We start from the raw sequence: 26,734 nt of genomic DNA, 5'->3' as shown, positions 1-26,734 counted from the left end.
AAACAACTGCATTATCAAAGCAAACTTTTATTCTAGATTTGCCAAGTTGACTGTCATACAAACCTATGCACCAACTAATGATGCTGAAGAGGATACAAAGATAGAATTTTATGATTAACTTTAGGAAACAATAATAAAACCCCTAAACAATCTCCTAATTTTAATGGGAGATCTGAATGCTAAAATGGGAGAGAGAGTAACTGAAGAGGAACGTGCTGTTAGGCATAAGGCAAGTGGAGTGAGGAATGAAAACGGCGAGCTTTTTGCATCTTTTTTTGAGATTAACAACCTCATTATAGGAGGTAGCTACTTGAAACATAAATAAATACATAAAGTGACGTGGTTCAGTTCAAATGGGAAAACAATGAATCAAATTGACCATAATGCTATTAATGGAATTTTTAAAAGATCTTTACAAGATATAAGAGTTAAAAGAGGAACTGATGTAGCGATGGAATATTTTCTTGCAATAGCTGCGTTCAAACTAAAATTAGCAAGAAATGTAAGAAAAAATAAAAATGAGAAGATCAGGTATAATATCCCAAAACTGAAGGAAAGTAACTATAGGAAGGATTTTGTCCTTGAGTTAAAAAACAGGTTTTCAGTGTTTGAAGAGTCAGATGATAAGGCTGATAGAGAAGACAAAACAGAATCAATGTGGCAAAGTTGCTGTGAAGCCTATAATGCAACTGCGAAGGAAGTACTTGGAAAATCTGATAAAGCAGCTAAAAAGGAGTGGATAACTGTAAATACCTTAAAGTTAATAGATGAAAAAAAGAAGCTGAAGGGAAAGACTAATAACTGTAAATCTGAAAGGTTGTGCATTGACTATCAGAAGAATTACTGGGAAACGCACTGTAAGGTAAAATATACTGCAAGAAACGACAAGAGAATTCGCTTCCGAAGAAGAGCGGAAGAGGCTCAGATAGCTAATCATGTTGGTAACACTGGTGAGGTTTACAAAATTATTAAACAGTTAAGAGGAAGCTTTTGAAAAAGTAACTGCGGAGTAAAAAATAAAAACCGAGAGCTTCTTCCACAAGACAAAGAAATACAGGATAGATGGAGAGAACATTTCTAAGAATTTTTGAATTTGGATCAGGGTTCAGATGGTTTGAACATTGATTTGCATTTTGATGAGGAGATCAATGAACTGGACTTGGATATAAATGAAGTAACATAAGATATTAAAAAAGAAATAAAAATGCAAAGGAATGGAAAAGCAAGCGGAAATGATAATTTAACTGCAGAACTTTTTAAAATGGATTGTGAATCAAGTGCAAACATGCTGTACAAATTATTTAATTACATCTGGAGAAATGAAACTATTCCTGAATCGCGAAAAGAAGCCCAGATTGTTTGTATGCCTGAGAAAGGTGATCTTTATTAGGCTCCTATCGGTTCCTTGTAAGATCTTTACTAGGTTTATAATGAACAGAATGAAGGAAAGTATTGAAGGCAGGTTGAGAATCGAACTGGCAGGCCTTAGAGCCGGTAGAGAAGTGCAATGAATCAAATCTTCATACTTTGAAATATAGTAGAGTGAAGCATTGAATTCAACTTAACATTATATATTAACTTTATTGATTTGCTAAAGCTTTTGATAGTATAAATAGAGAGTGTCTTCAGAAAATTTTTCAGATCTACAGACTTTTGCAAAAATTAGTTAATATGGTTGAAAACTAACACCAGGGAAGAAAGGGCAGCGTTTTAATTAATGGAAATAGTTTAGAAAAGTTTGAAATAAAAACTGGAGTAAGACTGGGATACGTGTTGTCAGAACTGTTATTCAACATAGTAATTGACTGGATAATGAGACACAAACCCTGAAACAATGTAAACTGAAATAAGATGGACTTTGCACGATCATCTTGATTCAGACTATGCAGATGATATCCTACTATTGTCATCAAACCTAAAAACTATGAAGTCAAAAACAAGTAAGCTAGAAGAAAATGCAAGAAAAGTTGGATTGAAAATAAATGAAGCCAAGACGAAAATGATGAAAATCAAAAGTAACAAAAATGAAAAAATTTTGCATAAATGGAAAGGAAATAGATGAAATTGACAATTTATTTACTTGGGGCATATGTTTCATCTGAGGGAGGTACAAATAATGATACATAAATAAGAATTTAAAAAGCTCAATATACCTTCAAATCTCTGTATAATATATGGAGATCTAACAACATACACACAAAACTCAAAATACAAATTTTCAATTCAACAGTTAGAGCAGTCCTACCCTATGACAGCAATACATGGAAGCTAATGAGACAGCAAGAAAAAGAGCTTGATGCCTTTTAAACTAAAAGTCTGATAAAAATATTAAACATATACTGGCCAAATAAAATACTGAATACAGACCTATACAAACGTACAAAGTGCAAGCCGATAACCACACTGGTAAAAAAGCAGATGGTCATGGATAGGACATGTTCTCAAATGCAGGCAATAGACCCAACAAGAACTGCTCTGACGTGGGCCCCTGATGGCAAGAGGAAGCAAGGGCGTCCAAAACTAACCTGGCATCAGATGGCCATACCAGAAAGAAATGCCTTTGGTTGGCCAAGCTGGAGGAGTGGCAGGAAGGTGGCATTAAACCGGTTGGAATGGAATGCCAGCTAGCAGCCTCATGCGCCACTAGGCGTTAAGAGAATCAAGTCAAGTCAATTTCATTTTTAAAGTAAAATAGAAAAATAAATAAATAAAAATTAAAATAGTAATAATGATTTTTTTCAGTAAAAAGCATTTTTTTAAAAAGTTTTGAAAAATTTCGGAGGGGGTTTGAACTTTAAAAACCAACCCCTCAAATACAGCCTTGGGTCGATTATATGTATAGTCAAGAATTATTATTGAACTTGCTGATGGGCTAATAATAGTCATACTACTTTTTTTCCACAAATGTGACCCTCTTCTTCCCCTTTGTCACATTGTGTCACACTTCAGTTTTACCCTCTCTCCTCATCACATCTCATGCAGTTTCTCGTAGGCGTATTGTTATGAAAGAATGTAGCACTTATTGTTACCTTCTCTCTCTCACACACACACTCTCTTTTGTCAAAAACCTACTATTTCATGAAACACACTCCCCCTCAAAGCATGACATAATTTGCGGACAACCTCTAATTCCTCTGGATAATTAGCATAGTTTTAAGTGCTACTGAAAAGAATTAAAAATTAAAAAAAAACCTGCAGCATTAAAAACTTAAAGAGGCATTTTTTCAGCAGAAAAGCTTTCAAGGGGGAAAGTGTTGCACCTGCAAAACAAAAAATACCGAAAAATTGACAAAAAAAAAGGTTGTTGAAAAAATAGTACTAAAAATAAAAACATGATTCTACATTCGAAGCATGCTCAAAGTTTTCCCCATACAACAGTGAAACACACACAAAAAAAAAAAAAAAAAAAAAGAGTAGTAAGATCAAGGTGTGGATTTGTTTTACAAAGAAACACATTGGCATTTAAAAATTTTCTTATCTCTTGAGGTTTTTTATTTTTAATATGCTGTACATAAATTTTTATGGAGCATGTTCTTTAAAAACATAACCTTCTACTCAGACTGTGAAATGGACCCACTAAATAGGCAACATTGTGTAACTCATCATTAATTGAAAAGTCTTACCACCCAATAGTATGATTATAGCATTTCAAATAATATTTATATATATATATATATATATATATATATATATATATATATATATATATATATATATATATATACACACAGTCCAGTCACATTATGTCACGGTCACACATGACCATCTGTCAAAAGCCAGAATAACCACCTTTCGCAGAGCGGACTGCTGCGAGATGTGCAAAAAGAGAGTCACTTAGGTCCCTGAAGGTGTTCTCTGGGATGTTGAGCCATGCTGACTCTAATGCTGTGGCCAGTTGCGCTAGATTACGGGTTGAGGATCCAAGGCGCGAACAACTCAATCGAGATGGTCCCACAGATGCTTGATTGGGTTTAAGTCAGGTGAGTTTGCTGGCCAGGGGAGGAGGGTAAACTCATCCTGGTGCTCTTCGAACCACGCACGTACATTGGCAGCTGTATGGCACTTCGCATTGTCCTGCTGGAAGATGCCATCATCCTCAGGAAAAACAATGCGCATGTAGGGGTGGACATGGTCCGCAAGGACAGATGCGTACTTGTAATTGATCCATCGTGCCTTCCACAATGATCAGTGAACCCAGAGAATGCCAGGAAAACATTCCCCAGACCATAATGCTCCCGCCTCCAGCTTGGACGGTTCCGGCAATGGTTGCAGGGTGGTTCCTTTCAGAGGTTTCAGGCCTTATACGCCAACCTCGATCTGTCCGATGGAGCATAAAATGCGATTCATCTGAAAACGCTACCTGTCGCCACTCAGTAGACTTCCAGCTGCTGTACTGGCGTGCAAATTCTAGCCTTCGTCGTCGATGAACAGCAGTCAGCATAGGTGCACGAACCAGGCGTCTGCTTCGGAGGCCCAGACGCAGCAATGTTCGCTGAATAGTAGTTTGGGAGACACTTTTGGTAGCCCCTTGGTTCATTTTGGTGGTCTTTTGCTCAACGGTAGCCCGTCTATGTGCCCGAACGCATCTCTGCAACCGTCATCTATGGCCCGTGGTGCACCACATTTGCCATGTCGCTGATTTTGGACAGTCTCATTTTGCCATGCACGGTACACCTTTACCACGGCGGCACGCGAACAGTTCACAAACTCAGCCGTTTCGGAAATGCTTCCACCCTTGGCTCGAAAGCCAATGATCATGCCCTTTTGGACGTCGAATAAATCGCTTCGTTTCTGCATTACACCAACGATTAAAATGTTTTCCGAAGCCCTCACACACCCTTTATATACGCTCAACTGCACTGTGCTGCCACCTGCCTTCTGTGATTGGTTATTTAACTCTGACGTGGAAAGTACGTGGTGGTCACATTAATGTGACTGGACTGTGTATATATATATATATATATATATATATATATATTTATGAATAAACAATCTAAATAAAATTGAAGATGCAAAACACAAGAACATACAAATGAAAAAGGTGAACCAGGGACCAACACTTTCTCAAGGAGAGGATTGGTCCCTAAGTTCTTAAGGCCCTTTCTGTTTAGCAAGAGTAAAGGTCCCAAAATGGGTGATACATGGAAGGTGATACATATTTAAAATATGTATCTCATGTTGCATATATAGCATATATATATATATTTGATGATGATAAGTACAAGTAAGATATTAAAATACCTTTGATAATTCATCACAAAGCTTCTTATTTTCAAATAGAAGTTGATTAATATATGCTGCACCTTCTGGATTTCTGTTTAGGGTTTGGTTTTGATGAAGTGAAATATATTTACACATTTTTTTCCGAGGTCCAAGAAGCCTACAAAAGAAGTAAAACACTTTAGCATTTTAGTACATTTCATGTTGGTAAAAAATGAACTAACTAAAACTGTTGGTACCATGAAAAATAGCATATAATAAAGGTAGTAAAATTTATATTTAGGGACCTGGAGAAAAGGGTGATGACACAAAATATTTCAAGTTATATGTGAAGGTTTTTTAAAGTCTATATTATTTGTTATGTTGAACACATACCTTTCTGTTTAAGACATACTTCATAAAATATAATTTTAACCTCTGACTATGAATAGTATTTTAGAAAACTGGCTAACATCTGGGCTAATTATTACCTATTTCATAATGGAAATGAATATATTCTAAATCTACACATCAATATATGCAAAATATTTCTTTAAAAGTTGAATCAAGCATGACTGTAAAACCAATAACCAGCTACAACTGAATATTAATCCAGTAACCCCTCGTTATATTGCGCATTTCGGGGGACAAAGAAAAAGTGCGATATAACCGAGGTCATTAAAAATAGTTATCCATCCAACATACAAGTAAATTAGCATTAGTTCTTTTTGACAGGATTTTAAAATGGTTTTGATATAATTCATGAATGTACTATCACATGTATTAAAATTTAAACAAGATTTAAACTTAAGTAAATTTTTAGTGTTAGAGAGGTACAAATATCAACTGGGGAATGAAGATGATCTTTCTTAGCTACCGCGAGATAAGAGTACGCATTCCAATACCCTCTTATTCCCAATAGACTTTCTAATCCCTTCGATTTACAGTAGAAAGGATGTGAAAAGTAATAGTAACCAGATAGTTTCCAGAAACTTTTTCGCCCATACAGAACACACCTTTCTTCAATGCAAATCCCGATTTGCGCAACCAAGTACAAATCTTTTCTGAACTAAAAGACAGTCAAAGTGGTTGTATGTTCTTTTCTACTTGGGCCAGTATGACACTTGCCTGCTGTTTCTCACTCGTTCTCATTGTAAGGGGCTAAGTGTCAATACAAACGCAAATGTCAAGTAGTTTCCCTACTAGATCATAAACTAAAATATACTGCGGGTATGTAAATTTGGGATGACAGGAATTCCCGCTGCTTTTCAAGAGAATTCAGAAGATTAGGAGAATCTTTGTGTTGTTCATTGAAAAAAAAGAAGAAAGAGACCTTTTCTGAGTAATAACAAATGTTTTGATAAATGGTTTCAAGCTAAAAGCAAGGTTTTTTTTAAATGGTTTTAATATTTCATTCTGGGAGACAAAAGAAGAGCGATATATCCGAATGAGCGATATATGGAGGTGAGATATAACAAGGGGCTACTGTATGAGCAAACTTAGTCAACAGAAAATATCCTGCAAGTTGCATCTTTTGAAATAGAGAGAAGTTATGATCCTACTTTGAAACATGCATATCAAAGCCACAGATGTCAGGGTCCTATTTTAAAACTTAGGAATACACAATTTCATCAATGACTCATTTCCATTACAAAAAATAATAGATATCGCAGATGATAAATAAATTAAATAACGCACAGAAATGTAAATATTGCAGACGATAAAAAATACATATGAAATGTAAAACACAGCAATTAATAAATTTACAAAAAGCAGATCCAAAAATCAATTTTTTTTCCTATGCCAATCAGTTAAAATCTTTAAAACAACAGACAAAAAAGCTATGGATGGATATTTTAGAGTTTTTCAATTGTTAGTATCAGAATTCATACAATAAACAGAAACACAGAAAAAAGAATTTTTTTTGTTGACTTGTGTTGATAATGAATAAGAAAAACATTTAAATGTTATGTAAAGTACGTATTATTTTCAACCTGACCAGCATTCTAACTCCAATATTACGTTGTTCTCTACTTATGATGCAGTTTCAAAACATAAGCAATTTCTCAATTTATTATACACAAATGCGATACTTGAGAAGATTCTCTTGAGAACAGCAGATCTAGCAGCCACTGCTATCAAAATTTAAAACATTCTAATTCTATACGTTGGCAATTTTCTGTCTAGATGTATTACATCATTTTCTTTTTAAGCATTTTCATCATTTTAAAAAACTTCTTGCAATGCTTGGTTCTACTCAGGCCTTCAAAAAATTTATAAAACAGAATAGTTTGTTAGGGTTTTTAAACCAAAACATTTAACCCAACCAACTTAAGCTAACGTTTTCACTCTACTATTTTTAATACAAAAATATTAATTTTGAGTACACATTGTTGAGTACACATGTGATTTCATAACACATGAGAGATTATATGTCAAAAAAATTAATTTAAACTTACTCAATTCCAATTGCTTTTAATTCTTCTTCTGTGAGCATCCAAAAAGAGCTCAAATCAATACCTTGTTTTTCAAAATAATGGTAATATTTTGAAAGTTGAAGATTTTGAAGAAATGTCTGTAAATCTGTACATTCTAATCTGCTGACATGATCTGAAAAATGCAAAATGTAAACAATTTAACTAGTTTGCCAAAGTAGCAGATGCTCAAAGAAGTAACTTACTTAGACAGAAAGAATATATTAGTTTTTACTGCAAAAAAAAAACTCATTAAAAATAAAACGTGAAGCAAAGAAATCCTTGGTAAATATATTAAAACATTTTTGGTTTTTGACAGTAATGTTCATGCAAAAAAATATGAATTTGATAAGATAAAATAAAATTTCTGTTAATTTGAAAGATATATAGTACTATTAGAGTAAAAATATGTACTATGTATTAATGAAAATCAAATACCAGAAACATATGTAGGCTGTCTATCATGAAAAGATAAATACACAGGCAGTTTTAACACTAGAATTACGGAAGGGGTCATTTTGACCCCATGCAAACTTTTTTTTTGCTAACTGCTCTTCTATATTTTTATTAAATTCTTAATCCTTTCTTGATTTTTCCTAACTCAGTGTGCTGTGTGATGCTATATAGATTCGAAAAAACAAAGTTTTTTTTTGAGCCTCAATTGGAATGTTATACCTAGAATTATGGGAAGTGTCATTTTGACCCCATTGAGAAAAAAGAAATGCTAATGCATTTCATTGCAGTATATTTTTGTTCTGTAAGCTATATTTGTTTTTGCCAACTAAGCAAAAAACAAAAAATAAATAAAGGATGTCTGCATTACATTGCACCAGCCTGTCACGTGATTCGTAATATTGGAAATATACTTTCTAAAAGAAAGAGAACAGTGAAAAGATATTAGGCATAGATGAATGACTGTAGGTTCTGCCAGAGCTAAATGATTTGTTTTTTAATTCATTTTTGATGAAATAGTTTGTTTTATTTATGTGACTTGTTTTTGTAAAAGCATATTTTTCTCTTGTAATAAAGAGTTAAGACAAGACGAAATAGTAAAAAAGATGCAAGAACTAGATGCTCTAGATCAAATGGGAAGGATATACTCCCTGATATTCCTTCATGCCTCTGGCCAGTATATTATATATCTTCTACAATATTTTGGACTAAATGCCTGAATTTTGTTCAGGACATACACAAAAGAAAGTACCAGCGGAAGTATTTTTTAATTATGTTTAGCAAAAGGAGAACTCACAGAAGAACATATACCAAGTATAAACAAACTTTTTCTAGCTGTAAGTAAATTTATGAAGGTGCAAGATTTAGTGGAATAAAAAAAAGAAATGTCAAACAAAGGAATGTAAGGGTAAAGAAAACTGAACTTCGTGTCACTGTAAGATATTTGTATGTCAATTTTGTGCATAGAAAATTAAAAAGATTAGCTCGTGCAAAAAAAGCTGCGCAGAAGAATAACCTTGTAAGTACAATTATTTGTTATTTGTACTTTTAGTAAAAAAAAAATCATTCATCTACTTAAATATTTGGATTTTAAACTGTTTTCTGAAAAATTTGATAAATTATTCACTTAATTTACTGTAGATTTCTAATATGTTCTTAATGAAACCGAAATAATGCTAGATATATCAATCTCACTTAAAAAAATATTTTTTAAATATCTCATTATACAGATTTAAAACTTCTCTATCCTTAAAAAAATAGTAATTATTATAAATTAGTTTATTTTAACTTCATTTTTAAAAATATATGACATTATGTAGGAAACTACAATGATTTCTTTAGCGGGGGTCAAAATGACCCCCGCCCTATTTCTAGGTATACAAAAACTGCCGTAATTCTAGTGTTAAAGGAAACAAGTATTATCCAAAAAAACTAGCAGTTCTAATTTTTTTCGAAAGAGAGAAAAAGTCTGATATGGAACCAGTTATGCGGAAAAGTTTGCTAGACACATTCTGGACTGCTGATTTTTCTGGATAACTGGTTGCCTATCAACCCTTACACATTGGTCATGCTTGTACTATATGTGTATCTATTTCTGTTGTTAACTATATTCAAAGTAAAATAAAACAATCAATATTTATGTATTTAAGTTGAGATACAATCAAGAACTAAGATTGCTTTAAAAAAAAAGACATATTTTAAAACTAATAATTGCTCTAGAAATAATGAAACAACCACCACTGTGAGAAGAAAAAAAATTTTTTTTTTATATTTTTTTTATTTTCAGAACTTAGAACATTTGTAGCAAATTTAAATACTACAAACCATTCCTAGTTGGATTTTACATGTTGAACATTTTGTATCTTCGGCTCATTTTAAGGTATTTCTTTGACAATTGCATACCAAGGGGTTGGTGGCAGTGGCACTCCCCAGGGGCTCAACGGCAAGTGGGGTGGAATTTTTCTCAGAGTATTTCAAAAATATGTTATGATTTTTGTGAAAAATACTTTACAGATCTTTATACAGAAATATTAGTAAGAATAGAGCTATAAGGGAATGTGTGACGTATTCCCTGAGTCATCTTAATGCTTCTACACTGCAGTGGTATAACTGGGAGGTGTTTGGGATGCTTTCTGTCCCAGATGATCCCTCCTTTTTTCTTTTTTTTTTTTTTTTTTATGGTAGGAGGGCAGCAATTTAACTCTTGATAGGAAAAGATATATTTTGAGGCATTTTTCAAAGAAGATATAATGTATTACCTTCTACAATTCAAAAGGGAGAAAATTCCTCCCACAAGGCCCGTGTCCAGGATTTTATAAAGGGAGGGGTTTTGGTTTTAACATTTTTTCATTCTTTGCTGCATTGTCAAAAAAATACAACAATGGGTCAAAAAATTCATTTCTGATAAATGGTCACAATATGTGATTTAGTGTGGGGAGGGGGGGCAGTTAATACAAAGGATTACCAATTCTATGATTGTATTTTTATGCAGTAGAACCTAGTTTATCTGGATCAAATTTATAGAGATATTTACTTAAACAATTATTTTAAACTATGATTGCAAGAATGGAACCAATTGGATTTTTTTTTCTGAAAATTACAGCATATAAAGAAAGAACAATATAGTTTATAGAAACACTTGTATTGGAACATTATTTTTCATTTTTAGCAATAAATTTGTACTTCTAAAAAAAAGTGGAATTTGCTCCCTTTTTTTTCTTTGGGCGTCGCCAAAAGAAAAATACAATATTTCTGAAATGTAATATTTTCAATTTGATTATTAAAGATAGTTTTGATCAAATAAATGAGTAAAGAAAAAAATGAGTGAAAACATGAAAAGGAAATAAAACAATAAACTAATAAATAAATTAATTAATTAATAGTTTAATATGAGAAAAAATAAATGAGTGAATGAAATACTGAACAAATAAGAAAATAATTGAATGAATGAGTAAATAAAGAAATTACTCAATTTAAAAAAAAATGTAAATTAAATAACTAATAAAGAAATACGTAAGCGATTTGATAAAGGATTGAATAAGTAAATGAAATGAACTATTTCACTTTGCTCCATCCACTTTGCCCTGAATGCGCTTAACTGTACAACGCAATCAAAATACAAATATGCTTAATATTAAATGAATAATTACAGCACCGAGTATTGGTAGATCTCAATCAATATTTGAAATGCTAAAAACAAGAACTTTATCATTTAATAATAACAAAAACGAATATTGACTTACATCAAAATATTACAATATGAGTATCAATTTTTGAAAATTGCTTGTATTATCATATCTTTGATCTTCAGAGGTAATTTTTTCTTGACTGGAATAGACTACCTGTGTTACAACATAATTAAAATAGTGCTAGATAGATGGAGCTAAAAGCAGAGTAAATATTTCACGATTTCACTTAGCCCTACATTCCCCTACTATGAAGTTTTGTGAGAAAGTAATGTTTTTTGCTGTAATAAAAGATAAGTCTGCTTATTTGAGAATGTTTTTGATTTTTACTTGAATAATCCGAAATTTTCTTTTATTCGGATTGCTTGAAGTACCAGTTCCTCTTCTTCTTCAAGTGGCACAACAGCCCGTTATGGGCCTTGGCCTCATCCACAATTTTGCTCCAGACCGCCCTCTGACTGACCTTCACCCTCCATCTGCGGATCTTCATTGTTTCCAGGTTTGCAAAAACATCATCCAACCATCTCTTTCTAGGTCATCCTCTGGTCCTGGCTCCTAGAGGTTTCCATTTCAGGATCTTTTTCAGTCTAAAATTATTGTCTGTTAGCTCAATGTGACCAAGCCATGAAAGACAGCGGGCTTTTATAAAGCGAACTATATTTTTCCTTTAACGATATTCTCAATTTCAATATTATTTCTTACTCTGCACTGATCACCCACCTTCAAAGGCCCCTTTTCACCTTTTAGCTCCCAGTTAGTCCAGATAAATGAGGTTGTACAGTACGTGTAAGGGGACATTCATTAATTACCTAAGGTCCCAAGAGGGAGGGGGTGGAAAAATCTCTACATGCCCTTACTTGGGGGAAGGGGGGCTCCAAACCCATTGTTACGTAATCTTTTTCAAGTCGATATTTCACATTAGAAATTGCGCGGTCAAGTGGTTTGGCAGGGATAATATTTCATTTGCATCTGGAAGGTAAAAAACTTATTAGGATGAGCTGTTTTTTATTTGTTTTACAAAGAATGAATGGTGTGAAATAAATTTAAAAAAATTGCACCATGTGTGGAATGTTTTATTTTTAATTAGTACCACATCATACACAAAAAAATGTTGAAAAATCATGTAGCCTAGATTTCAACTTTTTAGTAATTATTTCCTGATGCATAAGGTTTAATTTAATAATTGTGAATTTTAATAACGATTCCAGTGATACAAGATTCATGGATTTGTTATTTTATAATTTTTGAAAACGAAATGGAATCGTACGTAAGAATAGCATTGGGGGGGGAGGGGGGGAGATTGAAAATCTTATGTACCTTTACATGGAGGGAGGGGAGCCAAAGATTGGCAACACATGATTTTATAGATAAAGGGAGGACAATCGTTAATAGCCGAGAGACTTCAAAAAGAATGTTTAAAAAAATAATGCTGTCATAAACTTCAACATTCAAGTTAGTTTTAAGCCAGATGTGCACTTTTCTTCATTTAAAAAAATATGTATATTTTTCCACAATAGGAGAGGTTTGACCCCTACAACTCCCCCCCCCCATCACGGCGTTACTTCCCACAAATATTACCAAAGATCATCTAAAACTGCAAGTTTAAAGCAACTTAGTTCAAGAATTTTTTGAGGAGCGTCTCTCTTTCTCTCAATAACAACATTCAAGATCCATCTTAAGTTGTGGCATCAATTTCGAAATTTTCTAATTGAGAGACAGCCCCTGAAAATTTCACTAACATCATAGAAAAAGTTGGTCAAAATTACTTTTTTGGGGCTTCAATTCTGAAATGAATACTCTAAAAAGGTAAAAAAACAATTGTTATAAATAGAACTGAAAAAAATGTATTCTGTCTTTTGTTCATAAACAAACACTACTAATGTTTCAAATTGAAGTTTAACTGAATTTCTATAAAATGGTGGTGAGCAGGGGGGGGGGAGGATCCCTCAAGTTCATCTGGGGCACTGGTCCCCATAGGTAGGCCACAACCTTGAACATGAAGTGACATGCATAACATGAAAATTTCGCTGTTGCTGTATACCAGTCTTTTAGCATCTGCATTTGATTAACAATGTTTTTTATTATTCTCTCAACAGTGCACAATACAGTCGTCCCTCACCACTTAGCTCTTTGACATTCCCGGCTTCACTCTATTGTGGTTTTTCAAATAAATTCAAATTCATTAGCAATTTCTAATAGACATTTTAATTATTTCCCTCAAGAGTAACAGAATATTGTTTAACTAATACAGCTTTCCATGTATTTCTGCATTGTAAATGTTTATGCTTGATGTGTTTGGTTTTTCTCACAATTTTATCTGAATTGTTAATAATGAAAAAAGAATAAGAACTATTTGTAAATTACAAGCAGCTAATAAATAAACATTCAATTAGAATCACAACGATAAAAATGGATCTCACATCAGCAAACATCATGCACCTTTAAACCTACCTGCGAATACTTTACTTACTATTTTTTGAGTGTAGATGAGCATCAATTAAATTTTTCAGTTTGAAAAAGCCATGTTTTTGCGCCATTACACTAGCAGTTTCTCCCTTCTTTGATTCTGAAGCAGGATTTACACCCTATTTAAATAAAATAAGTATAGATGCATTACAAATCCAATATTCTTTAATCTTGATTAAAATTTAAAAGTTAACTTACAGAAATATAGAACATGAAAAAAAAATGCCATTTTTTCTTTTTTGGTCAAGAGGAGCTTAAAAATATTTACGATTCATGGTTATAATTTTGAAGAAAATAGCGTATTTTGTTCTTTTTTAAATTGCACTTAAAAATGAAATTTTAACACAAAAAAATATTGTATTTTAATTTTAAAAAAAGGTGAGAAAAAATTTTCCTTTAAAATTTTATAAAAAGCATAATGTCACAACACAAGAATATTAAAAAGAAATAGTCTTATGTTGAGCACATGAAAAATTATTTCCAAGAACTTAATTTAAAATAATCATAAATAAAAGTTAATAAATTATTTTATTGGTTTAGAATAAAAATATAGGTTTAATTTTCTTCAGTGCATTATTTGAAATAAAAATTTACCTTGAGTTCCTCCAGTTCTTTCAAGTCTGTTAGATATGACTTGAAAGAAACATCTTAGCCAGAAAGTTTATCTAATTATAGTGATAATTTGAGGCTAATGCATGAATCACTATAACAATGGTATAGTAAATAAATAAAATTTAGCAAGGGACAAATTTAGTACACACAACCAAGGCTTTTTAAAAAAAATTATTATACAAAATTTTCCCTTAAAGAACTTTCAACTTTATTGAGATCTTAATGAGGTCCTGGCTCGGAATAGTAGTATAAATTTGGCAAGTTTTAGGGTTGGAGAAGAGCCTGGTGACCAAACTGACAAGGAGTCATACTTGACTCTTGGTGGTCCTGATTTTTAAAATAATAGATTATATGAATGAACAGGGTGCGATAAATCTTGGGTACAAGGTCATCTGGGCTAACCGAGAAAACTTGGCGAAAAGTTCTTTTAGAATAGGATTTTTTTAGAAAATATGTTACACTGAATTTTACAATGAACTTTGAAAAATATTAAGCAGCAAGTTACCGCCCTTAAGCCAGGGTTTAGATACTTTGGCGATGTAAAACTTTTCCTGGCTCCTATTTTTATAAGTCTCTGTGAGAGAATATCGAAAAGTTATCCCTTATGAAGAAATATTTTCTTCTATTACACTCTTTGGTTTATTATTGCAAAAAAGAGAATTCATATAAGGAGAAATTTTGGGATGCATCCCTGCTTAGAGCACTGATTAGTTAAAATGAATGACTCCATCGAAAGCAAAGCCCCAGGAAGTTGCATCATTTTTTCAAGTCTAGCAACGGCACTGCTAAAATCAGCACAGCTGCTAGAGCTACTGTATATGCTGATGGTGCAAATGTTTATTAAAAAGTGAAACTAAAAAAAGTAAATCATAATAATGAAAAAATTTTAATATTATCATACATTTCAGTGAAAATTTTAATTGAGGGTGAAAAAATTTATTTTTATCATTTTTAATTGGTTCTTAAAATATTTAAGTATTAATCTATTAAACACTTTTTTTTTACCCTTTAGTATCTTTTTCAAATGTTTCAGTCAATAATTACATTTAAAAGCACAATTCGACTCAGTTTCTCAAGATTTATAGGTTAATAATTTTGTAATGTACTTTTTAAAAAAATAATAATTTAAGATTCCAATTCCAAATGAAGAGTTTAAATAAGAGATGCATCGAATATTCAGTATACTGCCTATCTGGCAGGCAAACCGAAAATTCGGTTTAGCCAAATGCTTTATTTTTCAGCAACCAAATGGTAAACAAATTTAAATGTTTAACATCTGGTGAAAAAACTTAATCTTTTCCTCAATAAATGAAAGTTGTAATAAAGTACAACTAGCATTTACACATTCAAAGTAATTTTAATGTAAGAGAAAATACCTGATGTTAAATTTAAATTTTTCTTGAGTCTTACGACACATTACATTAACCTTGCTGGCATAAAATCATGTAAATATGAAGCAAGAACCAGGGAAAAAAAGTTATAATATTAAGTGTTCAAAAATTTGCAGAATCAATTAAATAATAATTGTTTAAAAACTAAACTGCTTTAAAAAAGTTTCATATCACAAATTCTTAAAAAAAGGTGATTAATAATATAGATACACCCAAATCTGTTTTTGTGTGGTGGATAGGGACTGCATAAAAAAAATCTCATGAAAAAAAATTGTTCGAAACTTCACGAGTAGCTATAAAAAGTTGTTTTTTGCAACACAGTTTAAAAATATTTCTTTTTATGCAGTGGATAGGGAGAGCATTAAAAAAAGTCTCACATAGCAAATAACCCAAAAAGTTATCTTTAAACAAAATCAAAATAAACCAAGTGATGATAATTTTGCCGAATAGTCTGACAAAATTTCCCAAATAAGGAAATGTTTGGGAGGTCACAGTGACTTCTCATTGGGATGCCCTTGTTGTCACTTGAAGATACTACCTCCCACTTGTTTTATAAATAACTTCTTCAATGGAGTCCAATCTGACTGAAATGTTCATATACGGCAAAAAAAAAAAAAAATCGCAAAAAAAAAAAAAAAAAAAAGAATGCACAAAAACAGGTTTGGGTGTATATAACAGTACTTTAATTTTCGAAGTTTTACACATTGCAAAACATTTAATACTTAGAACACACAATGAAGTTGAAATAATTATTGCAATCAAAGTATAATAATAGCCAATTATATGGAACATTAAGTGTTCCACAAGAATTTTTATTTAGAACATGTTAGCATGTTTATTAGTAGTTAACTCATGTACCAATGTGAGGAAAGAAACTAATTATGAATTTATACAGGATTTCAGATAAAAATATGTCAAATTAGCCTTTTACTATATTAATTTGCTTTTGGAATGATTTATTATATATTTTTTTTCTTTTCAACTAATAATTATACTCAAAAGACACAAAATATATAAGCATTTTCTATTTCAAATTGGCACAAAATACAAATATTTTACAGTCAAGTTTTTAAAATCTGAGATTTGGTATTCGGTTGAATACTTGATTGGAAGTATGACAAAATGTTTGGTATTCAGCAAAATATGGTATTTAGTGCATCTCTAGTTTAAATAAAATGTTAATTCCTATCGATGAGGAACTTTTAAAACTGTGATTAGCTATGATCAATGGTTGTAGGCCAAAAATGCCAGCAGGCAAAAATAAGACCTCAGATTTAACATTAGAACAAACTAAGTAGTTAAAAATTGAAAGAAAATATATATCTCCTCTTGATTAAGTTTAAGACTTCATTCGTAAAAAAATCTAGCAATATGACTTGCTGTGCCTGAATGAATCTATCCAGGCTGTGATGATTAAATAACTAACTCTTAAAAGCTTTTTTACACTTTTAAGAATTACATTTTATAACATTTTCATAGAGTTTCAAATTTCTTAAGAAAAGTTTTTTTTCATTCGGTCCACACATTTTCAAGCAAGTACCTAAATCTTAAAAACTGTTTTGCTTTTATTTATATCAGATCTTTCAGTAGAAGTGAATTAGCACGTAACAGGGGAGGTGAAAAAGTAGGATGTAACAGGGGGGGTGAGGTCTCAGAGGCCGCTCTATTTGCAAATTTTTAAAAAATCGTGTAATTATGATATATTCCTCTAATTTCCCACAGACATTGTTTGAACTTTTATTAGCAAGGAGAAAACATACTTTCGAATTTTTAATCGAAATATACCTTTCTGGAGGAAAATTTGCAAGAGTATTAAGATTTTACGAGAAAATCGTATGTTGTAGTAAATAATATCTACTCGTAATAAAAACAAATCTATTATTTATTAATGATTTCATTTTAGTTCTTTAATATATACAGAACATTTTAGTACCAGAAAATTGGGTAGATCACGTTACAGGAAATTTTTGACACATCTTTATTTGTTAGTCTTTCGAGGAATATTTCAGCCTTCACTGTCCCTAGACCATCATTGCGTAACGCTTGTAAATATTTCAAACAACTCTCAACCTCATCTAGAATACTTTGCATCTCTTCCACATAACGCAGATAAGATTAAATGAACTTATATCTGCGGTTTCTAACGTTAAGAACCATGTCTACTACTGCCGAAAATTGTAACACTGAAGGGCAGGTCCGGTCTCACAGATCACTTCTAAAAATGCAATGAAATTTAAACCATATGCACTTGCCTAAAGATACTGATAAGCAAGGGGGGTGTTCAAGGTCACAAAACAAAAAGCTATTGGGAAAAACCATTCAATCAGACTGAAAATGAAGCAGGGATGATTAAATGAACTTTTGAGCAGTCTGTGAGGCAGCACCTCTCCTGTTAAGGCTTACGAATAAATAAGGGTGCATAATGAAGCAAAGTTGTTAAACATTTTTTATTTTTTTAATTAATGAATGAAAGTTACCTACTTTTGTTGAAGCATGCAAAGTTTTGCATGAGATTGAGCATCCAAAGATCTCATTAACATTGGTAAAATACTTTAATTGTTTCTAAAACAGCACAAATAAATTATTGAAAAAAAAAATAGAGTAAAAAAGATACATTTAATTAACTTCATAATTACATCAACATGTTTACATATTTTTGCTACATATTTTTGCTTCTACATTGTTAGCAGATCAATGTGTCCAATAATATGTTTAACAAACAAGATAATCTAAGACATAAATAAATGCACTTACATAACTCAAAAGATCTTTAGCAATCACTTCATGGCCTGCAGAAACTGCTACCATCAGTGGAGTTAATTTTTCTGAATATTCACTAGAGTGAAAAGTTGTAGTTTGAAAACTTGGAAAGCATTGTACTGCATAAAACACACAAACAATGATATATACAGTAAACGCTTGCTGAAACAGGATTTTCAGTACTGAATTCTGTGCATAATGTATAATTTTATTTGCTTTCATTTAAATTTCCTAAAGCTAGAATTTACATTGTATGCTACTAACTATCAATTACACTGCTCATGCTTTATACTCAACTATTTGCTAAGAACATACATGTTTGTTATGGCTAAAACTTTGGAATATCAATTAGTATACTGTTGCTAACAGTCAGTCTAAAAAAGGGAGGAAGAAGAGGCTTGGAAACTTTTTAAAAAATAACCCTTTTGAAATATTTCAAATGGGTTATTTTATACACCTTAAAAAACTATTTAGATTTTTAAGGTGTTTTATAATGATTATTAAAAGATGTAAAACATCAGAAATATTTGCTTTATTACGTTTTTGTTTTTTCTTTCTTTCTTTTCTTTAAAGCAAGGAGTTCATAGATGCAGAAGTATGAACACAGAAAGCAAAACTAACGTTAAAAATAACAACAGTAAAAAAAATAGTGGTTTTATTCTTAGTTACGTTGTTTTTCATTTACGTTATTTATTTATTTGAAATGTTGCATACAATAGAAAAAAATCCTATCACAGTGGCAAGCAGAAACAAGACTGGAGCAATTACAACAAATTAAACCTTAAATAGTTAAAATATTTAGACTTAAAATCATACAATGACACATTGAAAATATCTAAATTCTGGGAACATTATATATATTACCCAATTTGGAGTAAGAATAAGTCAAAAAAAATTACAACTATTAGTTTTGTAACACAAGTAATAAACAAGTTTAAATTGGATTTGCTCAAGAACTTAAGTTTTACTATTATAAATAGTTTTTAGTATGACCATAACTAAGTCAGCTGGACCACGACTGGTCAAACCAGTGCAAAGATAGAAATCAAGGTAAATACAACACTGGTCCAGTAGGCCAGTAACTATGAAATTTCACTGGTCCTTACAAACTTTTAGTAGACCCTTCTTGTATTCTGGTTTTCAAATAGCAAAAAAAAAGAAACCAAAATAAAGAAACATGATACATGGAAGCAATTATCAGTTTTTCAATACACAAAATGTAAGAGTTAGAAACAATATATAATAATGCTGTAGAAATTTCTTAACATATCTTTTCTTGCAAAAAATACTAAACATTGTAAATAAAAGTACAAACTTTCAATAAATTCAAACATTTTTTTTTATTCTTACTGGAAGAAATTAAACTTTACTAGTTTCATGGATGTTTCTGGACCAGCGGATCACTGTAAATTTTGAGGGCTGCAGTGTATTACAATTAATTTCAAAAAATATATATAAATCCTAGTTGAAAATTAATGAAAATATCACAGCTATAAAAGAGCAATGTCCAAGTCATAAGTCATTACAATTAACTGTTTACAGACACTAGAAACATAACATTTGTATCTAAATTTAAGAAGAAACAAACTTTAAGCATGCCCATAACTACTCATTTACCATATGTATAATTAATAAAAAATTTAAACTATAAATCACAAAAAGTAGTACATGAGCTATTTACCAAAGATTGACATTAGCCCCTTTTTCCATCAAGAGTTGAACAACACTTCTATGACCTAATTCTACAGCATGGAAAAGTGCAGTCCAACCATTTTGATCTTTTTCATTAACAGTAGCTCCAAACTAAAATTGAAAAAACATGATAGTACATTAAAATAAAACTACAATTACACATTGACATTTTATGATGTTTATTGAATATTGGAAGGTCTGTAAAAAATGAATCTTTACAAGGATTTCACAACTTACATTAAGGAAAACCAAATTGTAATGAGATACATTACATATGTTCATATAATTGAAATTCAGCAAGAGCAGCCTTTTTCTCTTTTAGCCCTCTTTACTGAAGCACTGGGTTTTGGATCTTAAGGAAAAAAAACTAAAGTCTACTGCTCTAAAAATCTAAGCAACCAGGTCTGGATCTATAAATTTTGCCTCCCCCCCCCCCCCAGCAAATAAATCTGTGGGGCCCCTCCTCAGAGGCTAGCAGCATGTAATTGCAACGTTAATAAGCATTACTGCTAGTTTTTATGATGTTTTTTTTCCCAACTTCTTGGGATGTTGAACCCCTAAGGACATAGTCCTCCCCCCCCCCTTCCCTGCAGGGAGTGCTGGTGCACAGATCCGGGCCTGTATGCAAAATTGGAAGAAAAATACAACTATGGTTTTTAATTCCATTGATCTTAAACAGAATTATAGACCAAATTTACTTTACATCATAATCGGCAATAACACAGACAGTTTTCATTTTAATATTTTAGTTTTATTAAGACTTTTCAAATTTGGACACATATAAGAACAGTTTTACTTTCTCCATTAACTTACAAACAAATGCTAAGACTTTCTTAAGCTCCGAAGTTGCAGTTTCTACATAAAGTGGGAAAATTTTCACCATGTCATCTTCTACACCAGTTAGCTACCTTTTTATTGCTGTCATTAAGTCTATATCAGTTGTGAAGTACTCAATTTTCCTAAATTTAAGGGTCAAAAATGTGTTAGTTCCTATTTTTTTTTGTTTCTCACTCACCCAAGAAGTGAATCTTTCTATGAAAATTACCAGATAATATGTATCCTTAGACGTCGTTATCCTCCATAGAAAGGCTTTATTGTGACAAGACTGAACTGGATCTGGTAGTTTAACTGTTTTACTGGTTAAACTAATTTAAGGAGAATGAAAAAACGAAAAAGTGGTCAACAATGAATGCTATCAAATGGAGTTTAGGATTAATCCACTAGAGTTACGGTTAAAATTTCTACTATCAAAATATCACAAACAGGCAACCGCTTTGTTCAAATGTATAAGCAATTTTCACCTGTCATTAACTTTGATGGGCGATTTTCTAGTATTGAACACCAACTGAATACTTGGTGCATGACATCTAACTACTTAAAGGTTTTACAAGTAGTTTAATAAACATGTCTCAAATTATAACAAGAAATTACAGCAAATTGTTTTCAAGACTTACATCAATAAGTAGATTTACAACATCGACACTCCCACACTTGGAAGCAAGCATTAAAGCAGTTAAGCCGAAAGTATTTTTTGTACTTGTAATGGCACCTTCTTCCAATAAGAATAAAACTACTTTCAAGTTAGCACAAGAAGTTGCATACATTAATGGTGTCCAACCTTCTTTGTTCTGCTGATTAATAATTGCTTTATCTTCACAACTAGAAGAGAAATATATACAACATTAAACAGTACAAAACAAAAACAAAAAAAAATTATCCAACGCCAGTCTGCAGCATTTCTGCCATTAATCCACGAGCAGCCCATTAAGATGAAAAAGTAGAACAATAAGAAGAACAAAATTTAGCTTCCTTAATGTTGTCGTTTAAAAACTTTCAAATAATGGGGCAGCTCTTGAGATCACCATCGTGAGATCACTGTCCATCTCCCCCTGGCGACACGGAGAACAATATGGCGAATCCCTTAATCCAATTCTATGCAGATGTTTATGCAAATAGTCATGTCCAGTGATCACACAAAAACAAGCCATTCCAACAGACTGAGGCAATGAATTGGGAGTCTTATTACTTTTATTGAGCAGAAAATTTAACTTTTTCCCACAGTTGCATCAAAATATATGGAAATATTGTTATTTTTCAGTTTGTTAAAAACAATTTGTTTAATGTTGCGCAGAGCCAGAGGAAAATCTGGTCGGATCATCAGAGATCCAGCCTTAGCCAGTTGATTGGCCTGCTCATTTCCGAAAATGTCACAATGACTCGGAATCCATTGCAGCGCAACACTTTCCCTAGTTTTTTTAAAGACCTAACAGTTTCATTCTACAGGAATGGACATGAGCATTTTCATTACACTTTGTATTTGTCACACACTTTGTATTTGTCAACACTTTGTATTTGTCATTGTGCTTCCTAACTGGACAGCTAACACTGAAAGTACTTGAATATAGGGAAGAGCAGTAATGAATGGGCCATGGGGATAAATGGGCCACTAACAAAATATGAAAAAATATTTGCATAAAATTATTTTGGATGCCAAGAAGAGATAGAACTATTTGTTATCAACTAAACTCATCCAATTTTCAATTGTTTGAGAGAAGCCATTTTTCCACCAGTGAGTAGGATGATCAAGAATCTGATTGAAAAGTAATTTTTTCCCTTTTCAGTAAAATACTTACTAGCTAAAAAGTATCTATTATTGCATTGCACATCTGTGTGCTTGCAAGTCTTTCCACATTTGTTAACTAATTTTAAGATGCATTTCGATGTTATTTCAATTTCATGTATTAAAAAAACCTGATTATATTCCAGAAGTATAGGTGGGGTTGAATGGGCCACTTATTTCATGGTTATGGATGGGCTTCCAAAATATGATTTTTCTTCCTTTTTTTCTGGTTTTCTCTTTAATATTAAATATAACTAGCTGTCATAGATTTAGATTATTGTCTTGTTAGAATAGGTTTATTATAATTTCTAAAATTTGCACATTTTAACCGTAAGAAACATTTACAGTTTTTTAGAAACATAAGTGAAATTCTATAAATGAGATTAGGATGAACTTTCCAGTTATTGACCACACCTACCAGTATTTTACCTTTTGGATTTGATATGAGTGATTCCATCCAGTATTTAATAAATAGGTTAGAGTATAATAGTATGCTTTTTGCTTTGTTGATTTTATATGATTTATTGAAAAGGTCCTATTGTTTGCTTTTGTAGGCTGGTGTATATTTAAATATATGTATTTTAAAATTACTTGTCTATTTGAAAATCTAAATAATAATTCTTATTTACTATTAACACTTTGTCAATGATAGCATTAAATTTTACCAAAAGCAATTAAAGTTTTAATTATTAAAAAATGTATAAATTCAAAAGTAATTGTAATGAAATTGATAAACATTTTTTTCTTTTTTTAAATTTATTTGGGAGAATTTTTTTAAAAGATTCCACATGCTTTTATTGAATTCATTTAGTGGCTCATTCGTTGCCTTCAAAGGCCTATTCAGACCCACGGGTGGAGATGAATGAACAAAATTTGTATGTTTTTATTTTCTATTATTCATTTTATAAACATTTTGTAATCCAACTTTTATGACTTTTTTTTCTTAGGTAACCAAATCAGGCGCGGATCCACGGGAGGGGAACTGGGGGAACGTTCCCCCTCCAAAATTCCAAGTGTACCTAAAAATTTTCAAAAGAGAGTACGGGAAAATAATTCCGTTTTTCAAAACTTGAACAATAAGAAAGGCGCCAGAAAAAGTAAGGAGAGAATTTCAAAAGCGGATCTAAAAAGAGGAACTGCTGGAATGTCCCCCCCCCTACACACACACACACTTTAGAACGTGAACTAAGGCAACAGGAAAAGCAATTAGGCAACAACAGAAACGGATCCATGGAGGGAACTGGGGGAACCTTCTCCTCCCCTCAAAACCCCCATATATACCTAAAAAATTTCACAATAAAGTGTAGAAAAAATCTTCTGTTTTATAGAACTTAAACTCGAGGAGAAGCTCCAGAAAATTCGATCAAACAATGGCAGAGGCGGATCCCTGGAAGGGAACTGAGGGAACGTTCCCCTTCCGCTAAATTCTCATGTGTACTTAAAAGTTTTCACAACGTATTACAGCGAAGTTCTCCAGTTATATAGAACTTTAGCTTGAAGAAAGGTGCAAGAAAAAGATAGGAGATAATTGCAAAAGCGGATCTAAAGAGGAGAACGGGGGAATGTTCCCCTCTTCCCTGCATAAAAATAAATAAATAAATAAAGACAAACCTGTTTAAACTGTTTTTTGCATTTATTTGGTGAAGGATTGATCATTATATTTAAAGCTACTGCAATTCAGTGGCGCTATTAGAGGTGGAGGCTGGAGGGGGGGGGGGGACACAGGGCGACAGGATCCGTGATCCCCCAGAAGGCCGAGTAGAATGTTTTTGTAAAACATTTCCTATAATTAAAGAGAAAAATAGAACGTACCTTGGAAACAGTCGCCTTTTTTAGTCGGTCTAAAAATAAGAAAGTCTTCATAATGTCGGAAGTCCGCTTCCTCTGCCAATACCTTTAAAGCGCGTCTCAAATCTTGTTTTCAGGACTTCAATTTTGAAAATTTTAAAGGGGAGAACTACCTAACACCTCGCATTCTATTAACATCGAGAATCGTTTAAAATTGCTTTTTTGGAGCTTCAATTTTGAAAAATTGCCAAACCCTGACGTTACCAAATATGGTCTACAGTCATTTTTTTAAGATGTCGTTAACAAAAAATTTCCGGACAAGGGTCTGAATGCTCCTGTAGAAAATCTGAACATTAAAAAATTAAGGTTTTGAAAAATTTAATGAGGAAAGCGTTTAAATCCTTTATCACCGAATATCGCTCAAAAACTTCGTTTTCTAGGACTTCAATTTCGAAACATTTTTTGGGAAAAGCCCCAGAACCGTACTGCTCGAGGTATTGTCAAAGTTAGTCTGTAACTGCGTTTTTGGAAATTCAACTTCAGAAAATTTAGCGGAGGGATTTTTGATTTAAATCTATTTTACAAAAAAACGGAAGCAGCCCCCCCAAAAAATCCCATCTCTGACCCTACCGTCAATAAATATCGCCTATAATTGCGTTTTTAAAACTTTAATTTCCGCAGGCGGCCCCCGAACCTTTCTTTTTCGTAACATCACCAGAGGCCGTCTAAAACTGCGTCCTTAAGACTAAAACTTCAACATTTTTTTTCAACAACCGCCCTATCAGATGGTGAAAATTTTAAAAGTGCACCCTCTATAAAACTTTTGTGGTTGAACCACTGGTGCAAATATTATTTCCTTTAAGCACATACAAATGGAAAAATGAACGAACTTTTTAAACTAATTATTTAAGAATTGTACTTTTAGAATTTGTAATGAATACATTTTTTTCATAAGAGGCATTAAGAAGCAGTAGATACGTTGTAAAACTCAATATTTATGGTTATTTTTTAATGAGTAATTTCATATAACTCCCCCACCCCCATAAACATACTTGCTAGAAAAGTTCCCCTCCCAAATCCATAGTCTGGATCCGCCCCTGAACCAAATAAATAAAGTAACTAAAGAGCCAATTCTAAGCTTTAAAAAAAAAAAAAACAAGAAAAAAAAGAAAAAATTACAAAAATTAAAAACCAACTCTACTGACTTAATGCTATACAAGACAATTCTTCAAAACAAAAATATTTCAACAAACTTGTTTCTCATGCGATTTTGACACAGTCAAAAGTAATGTTAGCTTACCTTTCAATAATATCTTGAATTCGTTCGTCACATCCAATACTTGCAGAAGTATGTAAATCAAGTAGATATTCTTCGCAGTCTGGAAATAAATCAGAAAATTGCTGATGGTCCATTTTAAATAATTATGAACATAAACAAACTGTGACAAAGAAATCACATTCGGTTAAGGACCGAAGGTGTCCAGGTGAAATAGTGCAACATCTTCGCATTTCTGCTTGATTTTCTTATCGTTCATGCTGCCATCTAGTGGATAGATATATGAGTATCAATCGACAATATTTTTATAAAAATAATGTTGCGTAGCCCTCTTAACGAAGGTTCGCTTTTTTTTCGTATTCATTTATTCTTTATTATTAGCAGAAATATAGATATTTGAAAAATTACGTAGGTTAAATTTATTGTTTACTGCGAAAAAAAAAATTCAAAAACAGACTTTTTCATTTACATACATGATTATTTACATTAGATAGCGCAATATTATAAAGGAAAGAGAAGAAGCGTGTATTATAGTTGGTTACACTTGGTGTAAATGGATGAATAAATTGAGTTTCAAATTCAGTAATAGATAAATATGATAAAATTCAAATTCCCCATAGCTGTTAGGGAAAAAATATTCAAAGAGACAAGAATAATGTAGCAATTTTGAATGCTTTTTTTTTTTCATTTGGGTTGTTCTGAATAAACACATGGCCCATTCACATGAAATAGACTTAGGATATGTAAGAGCTGCGATTCAAGTAAGGAGTTGGACAAAATAAATAATAAACATTGAACTTTCTTGGGAATTGGTATAT

At 32.1% G+C, this 26,734-nt stretch overlaps 1 protein-coding gene across 1 annotated transcript in view; it reads right to left on the bottom strand.

Annotated features, from left to right (window-relative positions):
* The window catches only part of LOC129231454 (ankyrin repeat, SAM and basic leucine zipper domain-containing protein 1-like), a 35,108-nt gene extending 9,049 nt beyond the window's left edge, over window positions 1–26,059 (bottom strand). The window contains exons 1-7 of the mRNA XM_054865772.1: window positions 25,941–26,059; window positions 21,687–21,891; window positions 20,222–20,343; window positions 18,535–18,616; window positions 13,782–13,896; window positions 7,659–7,809; window positions 5,242–5,380 (exon numbers count right to left, since the gene is read on the bottom strand). Of these exons, the coding sequence (XP_054721747.1) occupies window positions 5,242–5,380; window positions 7,659–7,809; window positions 13,782–13,896; window positions 18,535–18,616; window positions 20,222–20,343; window positions 21,687–21,891; window positions 25,941–26,053 (927 nt within the window). The 5' untranslated portion in view covers window positions 26,054–26,059. The remainder of the gene's footprint in view (window positions 1–5,241; window positions 5,381–7,658; window positions 7,810–13,781; window positions 13,897–18,534; window positions 18,617–20,221; window positions 20,344–21,686; window positions 21,892–25,940) is intronic.
* Between the last annotated feature and the right edge of the window lie 675 nt (window positions 26,060–26,734).

Source organism: Uloborus diversus, chromosome 10 (assembly GCF_026930045.1).
Source record: "Uloborus diversus isolate 005 chromosome 10, Udiv.v.3.1, whole genome shotgun sequence".
In the NCBI taxonomy this organism is placed as follows: domain Eukaryota; kingdom Metazoa; phylum Arthropoda; class Arachnida; order Araneae; family Uloboridae; genus Uloborus; species Uloborus diversus.
This window is presented reverse-complemented; position numbering and strand designations above follow the sequence as displayed.